Here is a 17,023-nt window from a genome sequence, read left to right as displayed (position 1 = left end):
CCTTACAAATTTCAAACAATAAACATATATGAGTTCATCTCAAATATCGGTAAACACTCAACATTTCATATGTGTTCATCTAAACATCTCATATGTATTCATCTACAAGAATCTCAACATCTCCTTCTCACACAATGAATAAATGATTGTAAATTCTCATATATATCTAGTATGTCATATGTGTTCAAGTAAATCAACATCTCATATTTCAAATAAACTCAACATTTAATAAACTCAACATATAGCTACAAAACTCAACATCTCATAATTATCTACAAAACTAGGCATCTTATATATATCTAAAAAAATATACAATCTAGGTTTCACTAACAAGAATCATATAGTGTGTGTGGGGGGGGGGGTGTCAAAGGTTTCACCTAATCTTGGGCAAATCCCTAAAATTGCAACGAATTTACGGAGGAAAAGAAAGGGAACGAAGGAGTTTACCTAGTAGGAGGGATTGGAGATCAAATCCGGGCCTCAAAACTTCAGATCTGAGAGGTGTGTGGAGGGGGATCCGAAGGGGGCGCCGCCGCCGCTCTCTGTACAGAGAGCAACTTCCTCATAGAGGGAAGAACTGCCTGGGAGGGGCTGGCCCGATGCGGCTTAAGTCAATGTGCGGCGCCCAAGTGATAGGCGCTACACTTTACACAGTGTGGCGCCCAAGCCTTAGCAGCTGCAGTGCTGTCTGTGGGGCCGCAAATGGACCAGGGATGCCACGCTGGTAGGAGGTGTGACGCCTCAGTCCAAGGCGCTGCACAGTAGTGTGCGGCGCCTAGCTGTCGGGCGCCACGAGAAAGGGTCATCATTGTGAAAAAATTTCAAGAACAAGTCAGTTTGTGATTTGATTTCGCTCTAAGGTCAAATATGTGATTTCTGCCTTCTTCCTTTGTGGCTCTCCTGGCCCAAGTACCAATTAAAGCGCGGCACATCGCACTCCACCTCGCCCCGGCTACACAGGTACAGCACTAGTCATCTCAAAAAAGAAGTAGCAGCACCAGTACTCCTCCTACACTCCTACCACGATGCTACGCAGCCGGTAGCCTCCGCGTCTCCCGAAACGAAAGAGAACCCAGCACAGCGTGGCCGTGGCGTTGGCATTGGCACCCGCTGGAAAAGAGGGAGAAATGGCAGCTTGCTAGGTGCAGTGGGCGACCGAGGACTGAAAGGCAACGGCGAGCGTGACCAGACGCTGCGGCGGATCGCCCGGGGCGGGGCGCGAGCAAGTACGCCTGCGCCTGTACGTCCACATGGCACAGGCAGGGAGGGAGCCGACTCTTTTCTCGTGTCGTGGCATTTCTTTTCCTTATTTCCTCCCTGGGACGGCGCGCGAGGTGGATGCCCATCGGACGGGGCGTGGTCTGCGGCCTGCGGGGGACCCCGGCCTCGTTGGCCCGCCGTGCCGGGCTCATTGCCCCGGCAGGCATACTCCAGCGCAGAGAGACCAACCACAAGATACTGTACGTAAAAAACAATTTGCGCACGCGTCTGGTGTTGACCAACCGAGGCTGCAAAGTGCAAGCCAGGGCTGCCAGATGAGTCAAAGACGTCGTCGCCGTCGTCAGGGGCACGTCGATGCCGTGCGTGCATGGGCGTGGGCGCGGCAGAGCAGAGCAGCAGGGCTCTGCTTTTGGTAAAACGATTGGCGATCGGAAACGAGCTTGCATTGCATACTGGCAGTGGCAGGCATGACATGGCGTGCCGTGGGCATGCGACCCGGCGAGCGGCGGACGCGTCACGTCCGGCGAGATGGGACGGCCACGCCTCGAAGTCGCTCCCCCACGTCGCGTCGGAGCGCCACACCAGGCAGCGAGCGAATGATTGCGCCGTGGAAAGTGAGTGACAAGGCGTCGCGTGTGCGACCACATAAGCAGAGTTTCAGCAGAGGATGATGTGGACCGTGCGACCACACCGAGTGACAATTCAGCACCAAGGCCTGAAAACTTCTGCCTCACAACAGGCACACACACGCACCAGGTAACATAACAGGCTTCAGCATGGACGCACAAATGTTTCCAGAGTCACTTCTCCAAGATACTCGATCCATCCATGTCTCGAGGATCTAGGGGCCAAACGATAGCAGCAGCTGCTAATTAAGCGACGAAACCGTACGAGGCACTACAAGTAAACGGCACGCGACGCATCCACTCACGCAAAGACTACGATCCATGTCCCCATCGTCCACATATCAGGGAAGCAGTTGGGTTGGTGGCGTCTTCTTATGTGGACAGGAACGAGGCGTTGTTGCTGTTGCTGGTGTCGTCGCTGTAGATGCTCTCTGCCACCTCCCAGATCTGCAGCACGTTGTCCTCCGCCACGCTGGCCACCACCCACTTCTCGCTGGGGTTCCACGACAGCTCCGAGATCTTGGCCGTGTGCCCGCCGTGGACGAAAAGGAGCTCCGGTGGCCCGTCACCCGCGTCCTCGTCCGCCTGCTCCTCGCCGATCCTGAAGGCGATGGACAGCATATGACAAAATTCAGCCACAAATCGCATGGAAGATAGCATATCTGTCAAGTCACGAAGCTCTCAAAGGCAGTCCACACAACAACCAGGTGTTCATCTTTTGTACAGATAGTGACCGTGGATGCATATGCCTTAGCAATTTATTTACTGAGGTTACAAAATGCAATTCATCTTTTGGGTCAATCTCAGCTCACATCAGTATGTTTGTTTCCCTTTGGGAAGGATTCACGAGTAAATAACAGTGTGGCGGCACCAAAAATGAGATGCCAGCTGCAAATGTAAGATAGAATATGGGAGCAGATTTGACTAAACTTACCTGCTAACGTCCCATATCATCACCCTTTTGTCTGCAGCATGGGAAGCTAATACAGTCTCCAGATTTGGATTCCACTCAACCTGGAAAACCTCGCCCCTGCACGTGCAAATTGCGCAACACAATAACATCAGATGCGTAGCAGCAAAACTGAAGAATAGCAGGTAGACTGATCAATAAGAAACAGAGAGTTGTCTCGACAAAAAAAAAGAGAAGAACTGACTGCCGCAAATAGGTAAGACAAAAAATATATATACATACTCATGGTTGTCGAAAGCATGCAAGCTTCTAGATAGTTTTCGCAAGTCAAATAGCTTAATAGTTCCATCGCCAGATGCTGTAGCCAAGATCCATTCATTAAATGGATTGAAGGATAGAGAGTTAACCTGAAAAAAGTGATGATATACATCATGATGAGAACACATGAGAATACTGAAATAAGGGACATCTATTTACACAGAAACAAACTGTAGGTGCTAGCATAAACATTGATATTTTCTATTCACCATGCAGAGCCACATATCACCAAGGTTTTGTCATATTCTTACTCAAAGTCACAAACATAAAACAATCACACAAGCAAACTTCAGTACAGTAGCTACAGTCACACAAGCAAACTGATGATATACCAACTAAAAAAACCATCTGCTGGTGAAAATTTTGAAGCCAGACACAAGGAATAAGTATATCATTACAACTTTAGAAAACATGCTTCACATACCACTCCGGTACATAAAGCAAAGGTCTTGCTTACTAAAAAATGAGTAAAGTGCAGCTATGTTCCCCTCGACACAGAAAAACATTTAGCCCAGTAGCTCTTGATCAAAGCATGCTAACTTCCTTTTAATGAGCACCTACAGGTTGTTCCTGTTTGTTCATATGCAATTCCAGCGGCGAGGCCAGCCTAAAGTTTCTGTGGGGTCAATGGTATTTTTTGGATTTTTTTCTTCAGTATGAACAGTACTGAACAGTGTTTTAGGCTTATTTTCTAAAAAGCTGTGGGGTCAACTGATCCCACAGACTAACACATAGCTTTGCCGCTGTGCAAGTCCCACGTCATGAGCTTGCAGTCGTCACTAACAGACCCAAATAGGTTTGCATCTTTTTCAGTAAGGATGCTTCCACAAAGAAAAGGTCTTCCCACTATAGTAAAAGTTGAGCTTAGAATAAACTGTAGTACTGCAGCTATACTCCACTCAGACACAGAAAAACATTTAGCTCAGCAAAAAAGTGAGTATATAACAAACTGTAGTACTGCAGCTATGTCCCCATCAACATAGGAAAACATTTAGCTCAGCAACTATCAATTAAAGCATGCTTACTTCCTTTTGGTGCGCAACTATAGATTGTTCTGGTTTGTTCGTACGCAAGTCCCACATCATGAACTTGCAGTCATCACCAACAGATCCAAATAGGTTTTCATCCTTAAGGTGCCAAGCAACATCTTCAACGACATCCTCATGAGCCTGCAAAAACATAAAATTTAACTAGATGTTTAACATTGCCAGCCTTGCTTACATACTCATGATTGTGAAGATCGTCATATCATAAAATAAACACCCATACACTCTTATGTCGCATCTGTAAAACAGAACCATGCAATTACGATTTTGGATTTTGGACAAGTAAGACAAGCACGTATGTAATGAGGTAACTTAAGAAATCATGATTGTGACATCATATCAAAATAATGTGGATCCAGGCATAATAGTTACAAGTCCCGTTTCCACTTGTGGCCATGTTCACAGATGAATGTTTTTAGTGACAACAGAAGCGTTGTCAAAAATAATATGACTAATAAGGATGGGGAGTTATGATGCTCCGGCTGGAGAATGGCTGATGGAAGTCATACTTCTATGCTGGGGTTCAGTTACTTTGGTATGCTTCTCAGTGTTCAGCTGATGCTGGTCTTTGTAATGAGCAAGTACTTTGTAATAATGGTTTCTGAACCTGTCGTTTAAGTTTAAGCTGCTGTAGTTGTTTTTTAGTAAGCTCAGTCCTGAACTGTGAGGCTTGTGATTGGAGGCTGATATGGGGTGAAGAAACTCATTTTATTTGAAAAATAAGTAGCCAAATGATGCAATACTCACCACCTACTTGCTTCAAAAATGGAAAAGGTCTCCAGCCTCCACATTAATTTTTTAAAGGCATGTAGTCAACTGAGTAAGTCTTTTCAAATAATAGAAAATTGTGTTTTCACCATCCAGCTAAAACAGTATTTTTCCTAGTATGGAACCACTGCAAACAGCAAATAAATTTATTCAAGTCTAATCTTCATATTAAAGCACCATACATAAGTGATGAATTATAGTGGCAACCAAGCCAATGGCGGATCTAGGATTTTGAAACAGGATGGTCCACCTTACAAAAAAAGTTGGATAACAAATACGGCATGCCAATGGACTAATTGATTTACCAATAGCAATACAGAAATAGATCAATTTGGGCATACAAATATATTAAAATTCTCAATAAAGTCTGAATTTTGCATCCTAATTGGACAATGTCACAATGGAGACAGAAAGGCCAAATGAATCAATAATCATAATTAGACAATGTCAAAACGCACACAGCAAACCCTAATTATAATGAATAATCAATAAAGAACTAAGATGCAATCAATAAGAAATTTTTGAATGGGACGGTATTGAGGTCTGAGGACAACCAAGCTGCGTCAGGCTGCTGGATGGTGGACTGCTAGTTGCTGCACACTGCCGGACACTGGGCAGCGGGCGGCTCCTAGCCTCCTGGGGATAAAGCACACATCCACTAAAGCCGCGGCGTTCGGAGACGGCCAGGAGGCAGGCGTCGAGTAGAGACCCGGAGCGCAGACCATAGAGGGAATCAGAGTTGGGATTCGGGACGCGGTGCGGCTGTGCGTGCATGCGGGTCAGGACGAGTAGGCTGCCAATTGCTTGGTGGGCTTTTTAGACAGACTGACCCAAAATCCCAGGGTGGGCTCGCCCTGTCCACCCTGTAGATCCGCCCCTGAACCAAGCTGATGGTATTCTATTTTAATTGCTTAATAAGAACTGTGAGACTTTTGTTGAGATCATGCATTCTCATGTTATCGCGACGGTTGGTTAATCTGATGTCAGGAGAGACCACTTCTTTGATTACAAATGAAGTGTGACTTGATGAGTAATAACAGGAAGAGCACATATCTTGCCTGACACAAATTGCTATTTTATAAATAAAATCAGAGAAACATTATTTTCAATATGCCTGAAAAGTGAAGAAAAATGACATAATAAATGTTTCTGGTGCAAGATTAATGTGTCTAGCCTGGTTAGCCTCCATATATGGAATAATCGAGTATATCAGGGGATGTTTCAATATATTAGGTTTGCAGACAGTAGACAAAACAGTGAATGAAGTGGTGACTTCGACTAAATTTGCTCATCCATTCAGGGAGATTCTGTTGCATTTCATCATATTATCCTTTCACATATACTGGTCTGGGTATGGAAAACGAAGGACGGCATAATTCGTGGTTGATTTCTTGGCATTGTTATGACTTACGAGTTATGAGTGCTTCGGGTATCCACAGGTCTTATGAAGGCAGAAGTATTAACTTTGAGTAATTTGTAATAATGGTTTATGAAACTGTCATTTTAGTGATAGTTGCTCCCCCGCAAAAAAAAACTTAGTGTTAGCTGCTGTAGTAGTTTTTGAGTAAGCTAGGTCCTGAACTATAAGGCTTGTGGTTGGAGGGTGATCTGGGGCCAAGAAGCTCATTTCATTTGAAAGCATAAAAGAAGTACGACTGTAGCAATATTAGCGCAAATGACGCAATGCTCATCAGCTACTTGCTAAAAAGGAAAAAGGTCTCCACCCTCTGCATTATTATTTCTGAAAGCAGGTACTCAACTCAGCAAGTCTTTCCAAATCATAGAAAACTATGTTTTTCACCATCCAGCCGACACATTAATTTTCCTCGTATGAAACCACGGCAAACAGCGAACAAGTTTATTTCAAGTCCAGTCTTCAAAATAGAGCACCATACAGAAGTGATGAATTGTGGTGGCAACCAAGGTGACGATATTTTGTTCTAATTGCTTAAGAGGAACCATGAAGCTTTTATTGTTATTATGTGTTCTCATGTTATCGCAATGGTTGGTTAACCTGATGTCAGAAGACAGCACTTCTTTGAGTCCAAATGAATCATGAATTGATGAATAATAACAGAAGGAGCGCATCTCTTGCCCAACACAAATTGCTATTTAGAACATCAAATCAGACAAATCTTGTTGCCAATATGCCTGAAAAGTGAAGAAAAATGACATACAGAACGTTCATGTGCAAGATTGATGTATCTAGCCTGGTTAGCCACCAGATATGGAAGAATTGTGTGCATCAGGGGAAGTTCCAATATATCAGGTTTGTAGGCACTGAATGTGATCATCCTTACAGGACTTTCGGTTGGATTTCATTATATTATCTTTTCACATTCAGCGACTTCAACTGAATGTGCTCTGGGTAATGGAAAACGAAGGACATCATAATTCGTGGTAGGTTTCTTGGTGTTGTTATGACTGAGTCCAGTGCTTCGGGTATCCACACTTCTTATGAAGGCAGAAGTGTTAATCACTTCTGCTTCCAGTCCTAGCTGCTACTACACTAGGATCACAGTATATACTATACTATTCAAAGATTCCTAAAATCACATATGAAAAACAAGATAAATGCGGGGAACAGGAACAGCACAGGAGCATACGTTGGGACATTACCTCAAACACCTGTTGCGCGTCCAGAACCGGGGCTCCATTCCCGGCCTTGAGATCCCACAGGCAAATCTTCTTATCATACGAGCCGCTCAGGAGGAACCCCTCCTTCATCGCGCTCCACGCCAGCCCATACCCCTCCGCGCCATGACCCCTGAGCACGACATCCGCGCCGCCCTTGTCGCCGTCCTCCCCGAGGTGGTACACGTGCACCTCGTCGACGCAGGTCTTGGTGGCCACGGTGTACGGCCGCTGCGGCATGCACCGGGCGCGGTTGACCTCGCCCTGATGCGGCGCCGAGCGGCCGATGGACACGGACGGGGCCGGGACGGCGCGGCCCTCGGCGGCGGCCGCCGCGACCAGGCGCGGCGGGAGCGGGAGCACGGCGTCGACGAGCATGAGGTGGTTGGGGGAGTCGTCGGAGGCGTGGGTGCCGAGGACGAGGCGGTGGGAGCGGGCGGAGGCCGGGGACCCCGAGGGGAGCCACTGGACGGTGAGCGAGGGCCACTCGAGCGGGTGGGACATGACGAGGTCGTAGAGCACCGGCGCGTTCTTCTTCCAGTTGAGGTACTCCTCCATCTCCATGGCGGCGGCGGCCGCGACGGCCTGGAAGGAGGCGCCGCCGTCCATTGCTGATTTGCTCTGCGCGGGAAAGTGGAGGCGGCGAACTGCTGCTCTCCCGCCAGAATGATCGGTGGTGAGGAAGCCGAGGGTTTCAAGGCGAGGTTTTATTGCGGATATATGGGCTTGTTGGGCTGACAAGCCTGACTTGTCATCAAGCCCAGATCTCTCCCAAAAGAAGTCATCAAGCCCATATTCACGTCAGGCCCAGGATCCCACTAAGAGGACCTCGCGTGCCTAATAGCCCGGCTAATCGACGAGCCTCTGCTCCTCGCGTTGGATTCCCCAGTCCGCCGCCCCCGCCGCAGCGATGATGCAGTCGCACATGCCGTCGCCGGCGAGGCTGGGGGTGACCGCCTCGTCGCCGTCGCTCCCGCCCAACCAGTCTCCCGCGAACCCCACCTCCTCGCCGCCGCAGGCCAACCCGCCGTCCGCGAGCGCGGCCCCGTCCGCGGCCGGAATCGCGGTCCCAACCCTAACCACCTCGCCGGCGCTGCTCCCGCTCCTGCCGCCGCTCCCGCGCGCGCAGTCGCTGCTCCACCTCATCTCCTCCCTCGCCTCCAACCTCTTCGAGCTCTCGCCCAACCGCGCCGCCTGGATCTCGTCGTACCGGGGCTCGCTCCCCAACTTCCTACCGTCGTCGTCGGCTTCCGCGGCGCCTACGCCGCTGCCGGCCCCGGTCTCCACCACCAAGGAGGCCATGTCGATGCTCACCTCCCTCCAGACGCAGCTCTTCGAGACCGTCGCCGAGCTGCAGGAGACCCTCGACCTGCAGGACGCGCGCGCCAAGCTCGCTCGCGAGGCGCGCGCCAAGGATGCTTCGCTGCTCGCCTTCGCGAAGAAGCTGCGCGAGGCCCACCACGTGCTCGACCGCCTCGTCGACGACTACGCGGACTACCGCCGCGATCCCAAGCGCCCGCGCGGCGCCGCCGCTGTTGACGAGCCCGAGCCGGTGTCGCAGGGCGACTTCGGCGCATCCCTGCACTCCAAGCTCAAGCTGGATGACATCTTGACCTATGCACATCGCATAAGCTACACGACCTTTGCACCGCCGGAGCATGGTGCTGGGCTGCCTCTGAGGGGTGCATTGCCGCCTGCGCCACAGGATAACGAGCTGCGGATGTCACAGCTGTATCAGTTTGCTGATTTGGATGTTGGGGTGCCCAAGAAACCCCTGGAAACGAAGGAGGGGGTCACAGCAGAGATGGAGTCCATGCCGCTATTCGAGCTACCGGAGGAAGAGCCTCCACGGCCATCTATGCTACCAATCACAGTGCCACCAGGTTGGCAGAAAGGTTTGCCTGCTCTGCTTCCTGATATTCCAATGCCGCCACCTGGATGGAAGCCTGGGGACCCGATCGAGCTGGGTGGCATCATTCCTGCTGTCAAGCCTGAGGAACAACGACCCAGTGTACCGATTCCTGTTGGGGTGCAGCCAATGGTGCCAAGGGCCCAAGAGCCAATACAGGTCGCAGCTGTGAACCTTGACATTATCAGTTCTAGCAGCGATGAGTACAGTAGCGACGTCGGGAGCTCAGATGAAGACGATGAGGACTAATGCTTTTGTAAGCTCGACCATTTCATCATTTGTGTGTTTCCATATCCAGTGTAGCTCATTTTAGTGTAAGCTTTGGCTAGTATTGTGTCATGTGCTTGTCTGTTTAAACTGCTGCAACACAAAATCTATCCAAATAATAGATTTGACTTAAATTTGTGCTAGTTTTAGTACAGCAGTCACTAGATCACTTTCTGTGATAAATACAGCCAGTCTAAATGTTCAATTTTCTTGACCTCTGTTCAAAAACAAAAACTTCATTTGCTATTAGGTTTGACTTAAACTTGTTCCAATCTAGTCCACCAGTCACTGGACCACTTGCTGTGATAAATACAGGCAATCTTGACCGTGTTCAGTTTCCTTGACCTTTGTAGTTCAAGACGTTCAGTTTCCTTGACCTTTGTAGTTCAAGATGTTCAGTTTCCTTGACCTTTGCGACCACTATTAACCCAAAACCTGGCTTCTATTATGGATGATAAATGTCATGAATTTAATGTTTTAGTTCATCATTGTAGGTTTCAGTTGTAATTTACCTGCTAGTGTAGTCCAAGGCTAAGCTTTTTTTTTTTGAGTAAATCATTCCATGTTTATGGACATCTTCTCAAATCTTCCTGCCTACCTGTGCACTTTGGACTTTGGAGTGATTGCCTTCGTTAATGGCGTATCCCATATGCCTAATATCATCCTTTACATGATTCCTCTCTTCATCTCTGATTGCTGTAATATATAGCGACTTCCCATGGTTTATTATGCCGGTGTGCCCCATAGTAGGGTGGGCATTTGGTTAAACTGAAAGTTAGGTTCAGCTTATTTGGGATTTGGTTTTCTATAATCGGGGACTGAGATAACCACTGAAAATAGAAGGAAAAGTGGAAATATCGAAATACTAAGTGCAATCAAATGTAACCATGTAAAGCGCCACTGGATAATAAATTGGGGTGGTGGTAAAGTTTGCCTTCTGTTATAAACGTCAAACACTTCTAAAAATATATGCAAGATAATTTTCCTTTCAGCTGGCAAATGGGTTAAATTCATGTACCCATCAGCACTCAATATCTCTTGTGTTCTTGACATACAAAAACTATACGTGTGTGAAATCTTGAAGTAAAATGTACCAGTCATTTTTTTCTTTCCAGTAAAAAAAAATCTTGAAGTAAAATGGCTTATATTATGTTATGATTATTTGTATCTGGATACTAAAAATGTAGAGGCAGTTGGCCACCTGCACAAATGCTCACTATCTCTGTAGCAATATACAAAATTAAACCGAACAACTTCTAATTGAACAGACTTACATTGTACTGGATTACAAGTTTTGTGTGCACATCAGAAGTCTTGCTGTAACTATATACTCCCTCCGTCCCGAATTGCTTGTCTTAGATTTGTCTAGATACAGATGTATCTGGACACGTTTTTGTGTCTAGATACATCTGTATCTAGTTTGTGTCCAGATACATCTGTATCTAGACAAATCTAAGACGAGTAATTTGGGACGGAGGTAATAGAATGGAAGATGGTAAGAATATTTGTATATTAACAAATATGATCATATGTAAACTTGATATGTTTTGTTTGTGCCAATGCGCTGCTACACGCCATAGATTTATATCATATCCATAAAGCCGACTGCTTGAGCTTGGAGGCCTATGGTGCCTCAACTGAATAGAACCCTAAGGACCTCAACTGAATAGCGCCTCAGCTGAACAGTACCTCCAATCCTTTAGTTACGTGACACTTGCATACTGGAAAGATGCATGAGAAACTTGTCTTTTATCTTCAGCAACTCTTTCAAAGCATCTCCAATTTGCATGCGGTCTATTGGAGTTTCTTTTGAACATGAAACTCCAATGTGCAGAATTGAAGTGATGCAAGCAATTGATATATCTCTTTTCCTGCCAGGGTTTGAGGTGTTTGCTTCTCCTCCATCTTTGTCCTCTGATAACAATTGGTGGTTCTGTCTGGAACTCGAAGTGCCATTTGGACATGCTTGTGAAGGCCTAGAGCTTCTCCAAACTCGCCGTCTGTTGGTCTTTTGCCAGTAAACATCTCCAGCAACAGTACCCCATAGCTATACACATCACCTAGGATTGAAACTTTGTTGCCCAAACCGTACTCTGCAAACATCATAATAAAAGAATTAGAAGCACTGAACATGCTTACGCATTTAAGCTGAAGACAGCTGTTAGAACGTATTTATGTATACCTAGAGCAGCATAGCCAATTGTTCCTCTCATTGTAGCCCAGCCACTTGATTTCTCTAAACAGCCGCTTGGGTGTTTAGGCAGGGCTCTTGCAAGCCCAAGATCACGAACATGAGTAACCATGTCACTATCAAGGAGAATGTTGCTTGGCTTGAGATCACAGTGAATAATTGGCAATGGCATGTGTTGGTGAAGATAATCAAGTGCAGATGCCACATCAATGGCGATGCTGAGCCTTACGATGAGATCTAGCACCTTGTCTTGATCATTTTCCTCAGCAGGCTCATGTATCCATTGGTCCGAATTTCCATTCGGTAGAAATTCAACAAAAGAGCTTTGAAATCCATACTTGACCAGACTGTCAAGATCTTCACAAGGTCTCGATGCCGAACACGACTTAGGGTCTTGCATTCTGCAAGAAAACTTTGAGATGCACAACGCTGTTGCAGATTGAACACTTCGACAGCTACAATGACCTGCTGGTCGTGGATCACCAGTCTTCCCTTGTAGAATGATGAGTCTGTGTTAGCTTGGTGTGGCTTGCTCCTCCTGCTATACCAGCAAGCAAACATTGCTACAATGAGGACGATAAGCAATATGACTCCACTGCTTTTGAAGATTGTCATGATAAGCTTCAAAGGCCGTTTCTTGGAGGCATTGGTGGAACACGGAGGCAACTTCATTCCAGGGATGCCCCCGCACAGTCCTTCATTTCCCTGAATTGCGGTTGAGTTTGCATCAAGAAATATCCCCTCTTTTGGGGCTATAAAGTTATACTCCCAAGGCCTGTTATACTCCCAAGAAACTCAGGAATTTCTCCTGACAGGTTGTTATCTGAAAGATCCAAGTATTTCAAGGCGAGTTAAATGCACTGGAGGTCCTAAAAATTTTGTTGTTTTGTCACTTTAGTCCTAATTCTTCCAAAATGCACCTTTAGGTCCTAATTCTTTAGTAAGTGGTTCATACGAGGTCTTTTTTCACAAACGCTCGCTGACCTGCCCATGTGGCGCGTTAACCGATGCCACGCCGACTGAGGTCCCAACCGCCAGGCGAGAAAAATACACTAGAGTTCCTAAAAGTTTCTTGGCAGTGTCATTTTAGTCCTACTTCTTTCAAAATGCACGTTTAGATCCTAATTCTATAGTAAGTGGTTCACCCGAGGTCCTGTTTTGCTCAATCGTTCGCTGACCTGCTTGCGTGGCGTATTGACCGTATTGACCCATGCCACGTCAATTTATAGGCCGCTGCAGTTGCTCTTTTTTTGACAAAAAGACCCTTGTAATCCTCCCCCTCTTGACATTTCCCGGTCCCTGCCGAATCTCTCTCTCTCTCTCTCGTGCCCACAACGTTGCCATGGCCAGGGCAACAGGGAAGCGGGTGATGAAGAGGAGCGTTGGAGCATCCTCAGCGGGCCAACGCGCAACCAAGCATGTCAGCGAATGATCGTGCAAAAAAGGATCTCTTGTGAACCAATTACTATAAAATTAGGACCTAAACGTGCATTTTGAAAGAAGTAGGACTAAAGTTACACTGCCCAGAAACTTTTAGGACCTCCAATGTATTTTTCTTGCCAAGCGGCTGGGCCCTCTGTCGACGTGGCATGGGTCAATGTGCCACGCAGGCAGGTCAGCAAGCGCTCGTGAAAAAAGGACCTCGGATGAACCACTTACTAAAGAATTAGGACCTAAAGGTGCATTTTCGAAGAATTAGGACTAAAGTGACACTCAGATGAAACTTTTAGAACCTCCGATGCATTTAACTCTTTCACGGCCTTTCAGCTGCCCCATGGATGCCTGTATTCCACCTTGAAGGAAGTTTCCCTGCATCTTTAAGAATTGCAGGCTTTGGGAATCACCAATAGATGCAGGAATCTCACCAGAAAATTGACTACCAGATAAATCAATGTCTGTGATGTGCTTGTTGGGGAACGTAGCACGTAGCATAAATTCAAAATTTTCCTACGTGTCACCAAGATCAATCTATGGAGAGACTAGCAACGAGGGGAAGGAGAGTGCATCTACATACCCTTGTAGATCGCTAAGCGGAAGCGTTCAAGAGAACGGGGTTGATGGAGTCGTACTCGTCGTGATCCAAATCACCGATGATCCTAGTGCCGAACGGACGGCACCTCCGCGTTCAACACACGTACAGCCCGGTGACGTCTCCCATGCCTTGATCCAGCAAGGAGAGAGGGAGAGGTTGAGGAAGACTCCATCCAGCAGCAGCACAACGGCGTGGTGGTGATGGAGGAGGCGTGGCAATCCTGCAGGGCTTCGCCAAGCACCGCGAGATATGAGGAGAAAGAGAGGGAGGGCTGCACCAACAGGCAGAGATCAGATCACGTGTTATGGGCAGCCCCTAGGCCTCACTATATATAGGGGAGAGGGAGGAGGGTGCGCCCCCTCTAGGGTTCCCACCCCTAGGGGCGGCAGCCTAGAGGGGAAAGGGGAGGCGGCCAAGGGGAGGAATCCCTCCTCCCCAAGGCACCTAGGAGGTGCCTTCCCCTCCTAGGACTCTTCCTTTTAGGGTTTCCCCCACCTAGGCGCATGGGCCCTAGGGGAAGTGGCGCCCCAGCCCACTTTGGGCTGGATCCCTTCCCACTTCAGCCCATGGGGCCCTCCGGGATAGGTGGCCCCACCCGGTGGACCCCCGGGACCCTTCCGGTGGTCCCGGTACAATACCGATGACCCCGAAACTTGTCCCGATGGCCGAAATAGACTTCCTATATATAAATCTTTACCTCCGGACCATTCCGGAACTCCTCGTGACGTCCGGGATCTCATCCGGGACTCCGAACAACTTTCGGGTTACCGCATACTAACTCTATAACCCTAGCGTCACCGAACCTTAAGTGTGTAGACCCTACGGGTTCGGGAGACAATGCAGACATGACCGAGATGACTCTCGGTCAATAACCAACAGCGGGATCTGGATACCCATGTTGGCTCCCACATGTTCCACGATGATCTCATCGGATGAACCACGATGTCAAGGACTTAATCAATCCCGTATACAATTCCCTTTGTCTAGCGGTATTGTACTTGCCCGAGATTCGATCGTCGGTATCCTATACCTTGTTCAATCTCGTTACCGGCAAGTCTCTTTACTCGTTCCGTAACACATCATCCCGTGATCAACTCCTTGACCACATTGTGCACATTATGATGATGTCCTACCGAGTGGGCCCAGAGATACCTCTCCGCTTACACGGAGTGACAAATCCCAGTCTCGATTCGTGCCAACCCAACAGACACTTTCGGAGATACCTGTAGTGCACCTTTATAGTCACCCAGTTACGTTGTGACGTTTGGTACACCCAAAGCATTCCTACGGTATCCGGGAGTTGCACAATCTCATGGTCTAAGGAAATGATACTTGACATTAGAAAAGCTTTAGCATACGAACTACACGATCTTTGTGCTAGGCTTAGGATTGGGTCTTGTCCATCACATCATTCTTCTAATGATGTGATCCCGTTATCAATGACATCCAATGTCCATGGTCAGGAAACCGTAACCATCTATTGATCAACGAGCTAGTCAACTAGAGGCTTACTAGGGACATGGTGTTGTCTATGTATCCACACATGTATCTGAGTTTCCTATCAATACAATTCTAGCATGGATAATAAACGATTATCATGAACAAGGAAATATAATAATAACTAATTTATTATTGCCTCTAGGGCATATTTCCAACAGTCTCCCACTTGCACTAGAGTCAATAATCTAGTTCACATCGCCATGTGATTAACACTCACAGGTCACATCGCCATGTACAACATCCAAAGAGTTTACTAGAGTCAATAATCTAGTTCACATCACTATGTGATTAACACTCAATGAGTTCTGGGTTTGATCATGTTGCTTGTGAGAGAGGTTTTAGTCAACGGGTCTGAACCTTTCAGATCCGTGTGTGCTTTACAAATCTTTATGTCATCTCCTAGATGCAGCTACCACGCTCTATTTGGAGCCATTTCAAATAACTGTTCTACTTGGAGTTATTCTAAATTGTTGCTCCATTATACGTATCCGGTATCTCTACTCAGAGCTATCCGGATAGGTGTTAAGCTTGCATCGTCGTAACTCTTTACGTCGAACTCTTCATCACCTCCATAACCGAGAAAATTCCTTAGTCCACTAGTTACTAAGGATAACTTTGACCGCTGTCCTGTGATCCATTCTTGGATCACTCTTGTACCCCTTGACTGACTCATGGCAAGGCACACTTCAGGTGCGGTACACAGCATAGCATACTGTAGAGCCTATGTCTTAAGCATAGGGGACGACCTTCGTCCTTTCTCTCTATTCTGCCGTGGTCGAGCTTTAAGTCTTAACTTCATACCTTACAACTCAGGCAAGAACTCCTTCTTTGACTGATCCATCTTGAACACCTTCAAGATCATGTCAAGGTATGTGCTCATTTGAAAGTACCATTAAGCGTTTTGATCTATCCTTATAGATCTTGATGCTCAATGTTCAAGTAGCTTAATCCAGGCTTTCCATTGAAAAACACTTTCCAAATAACCCTATATGCTTTCTAGAAATTCTACATCATTTCTGATCAACAATATGTCAACAATATACTTCATCAGAAATTCTATAGTGCTCCCACTCACTTCTTTGGAAATACAAGTTTCTCATAAACTTTGTATACACCCAAAACTTTGATCATCTCATCAAAGCATACATTCCAACTCGAGATGCTTACTCCAGTCCTTAGAAGGATTGCTGGAGCTTTGCATACTTATTAGCATCTTTCAGGATTGACAAAACCTTCCGGTTGTATCACATACAACCTTTCCTCAAAAATAGTCGAGGAAACAATGTTTTGACATCCTATCTGCAAGATTTCATAAATAATGCAGTAATCGCTAATATAATTCCAACAGACTCTTAGCATCGCTATGAGTGAGAAAGTCTCATCGTAGTCAACTCCTTGAACTTGTCGGAAAACATCTTAACGACAAGTCGAGCTTTCTTAATGGTGACATTTACCATCATTGTCCGTCTTCCTTTTAAAATCCATCTGCTCAACAGCCTTACGACCATCGAGCTGTTCTGCCAAAGTCTACACTTTGTTTTCATACATGGATCCTCTCTCGGATTTTATGGCCTCGAGCCATTTATCGGAATCCGGGCCCA

General features: G+C 46.8%; 2 protein-coding genes across 2 annotated transcripts; one reads left to right on the top strand and one right to left on the bottom strand.

Moving 5' to 3' along the window:
• Positions 1 to 1,978: 1,978 nt before the first annotated feature.
• Positions 1,979 to 8,214, bottom strand: LOC125510181 (histone-binding protein MSI1-like). Its single transcript, XM_048675282.1, has 5 exons — positions 7,509 to 8,214; positions 4,101 to 4,244; positions 3,040 to 3,164; positions 2,782 to 2,877; positions 1,979 to 2,448 (listed from the first exon to the last, which is right to left on the bottom strand). The coding sequence occupies exons 1-5, from the start codon at positions 8,130 to 8,132 to the stop codon at positions 2,220 to 2,222; spliced, it is 1,218 nt and encodes a 405-aa protein (XP_048531239.1). The 5' UTR covers positions 8,133 to 8,214; the 3' UTR covers positions 1,979 to 2,219.
• A 155-nt stretch (positions 8,215 to 8,369) lies between these two features.
• On the top strand, positions 8,370 to 12,049 carry LOC125510180 (mediator of RNA polymerase II transcription subunit 4). Its single transcript, XM_048675281.1, has 2 exons — positions 8,370 to 9,688; positions 11,578 to 12,049. Exon 1 carries the CDS (start codon positions 8,434 to 8,436, stop codon positions 9,679 to 9,681), a length of 1,248 nt encoding a protein of 415 aa, XP_048531238.1. The 5' UTR covers positions 8,370 to 8,433; the 3' UTR covers positions 9,682 to 9,688; positions 11,578 to 12,049.
• Positions 12,050 to 17,023: the final 4,974 nt, after the last annotated feature.

The sequence above is a fragment of the Triticum urartu genome, chromosome 5 (assembly GCF_003073215.2).
Source record: "Triticum urartu cultivar G1812 chromosome 5, Tu2.1, whole genome shotgun sequence".
NCBI classification, from domain to species: domain Eukaryota; kingdom Viridiplantae; phylum Streptophyta; class Magnoliopsida; order Poales; family Poaceae; genus Triticum; species Triticum urartu.
Note: the sequence above shows the minus strand (reverse complement) of the source record. Positions and strands in the feature narration are given on the sequence as shown.

Excerpts from the sequence above, each read along its gene's own strand:
- LOC125510180 (XM_048675281.1), top strand. The coding sequence starts at position 8,434 with ATGATGCAGTCGCACATGCCGTCGCCGGCGAGGCTGGGGGTGACCGCC.
- LOC125510181 (XM_048675282.1), bottom strand. The coding sequence starts at position 8,132 with ATGGACGGCGGCGCCTCCTTCCAGGCCGTCGCGGCCGCCGCCGCCATG. Across the intron at positions 3,165-4,100 it reads TAGTTGCGCACCAAAAGGAA|GTTAACTCTCTATCCTTCAA; the intron begins GTAAGCATGCTT and ends CACTTTTTTCAG. Across the intron at positions 2,878-3,039 it reads CATGCTTTCGACAACCATGA|GGGCGAGGTTTTCCAGGTTG; the intron begins GTATGTATATAT and ends TTGCACGTGCAG.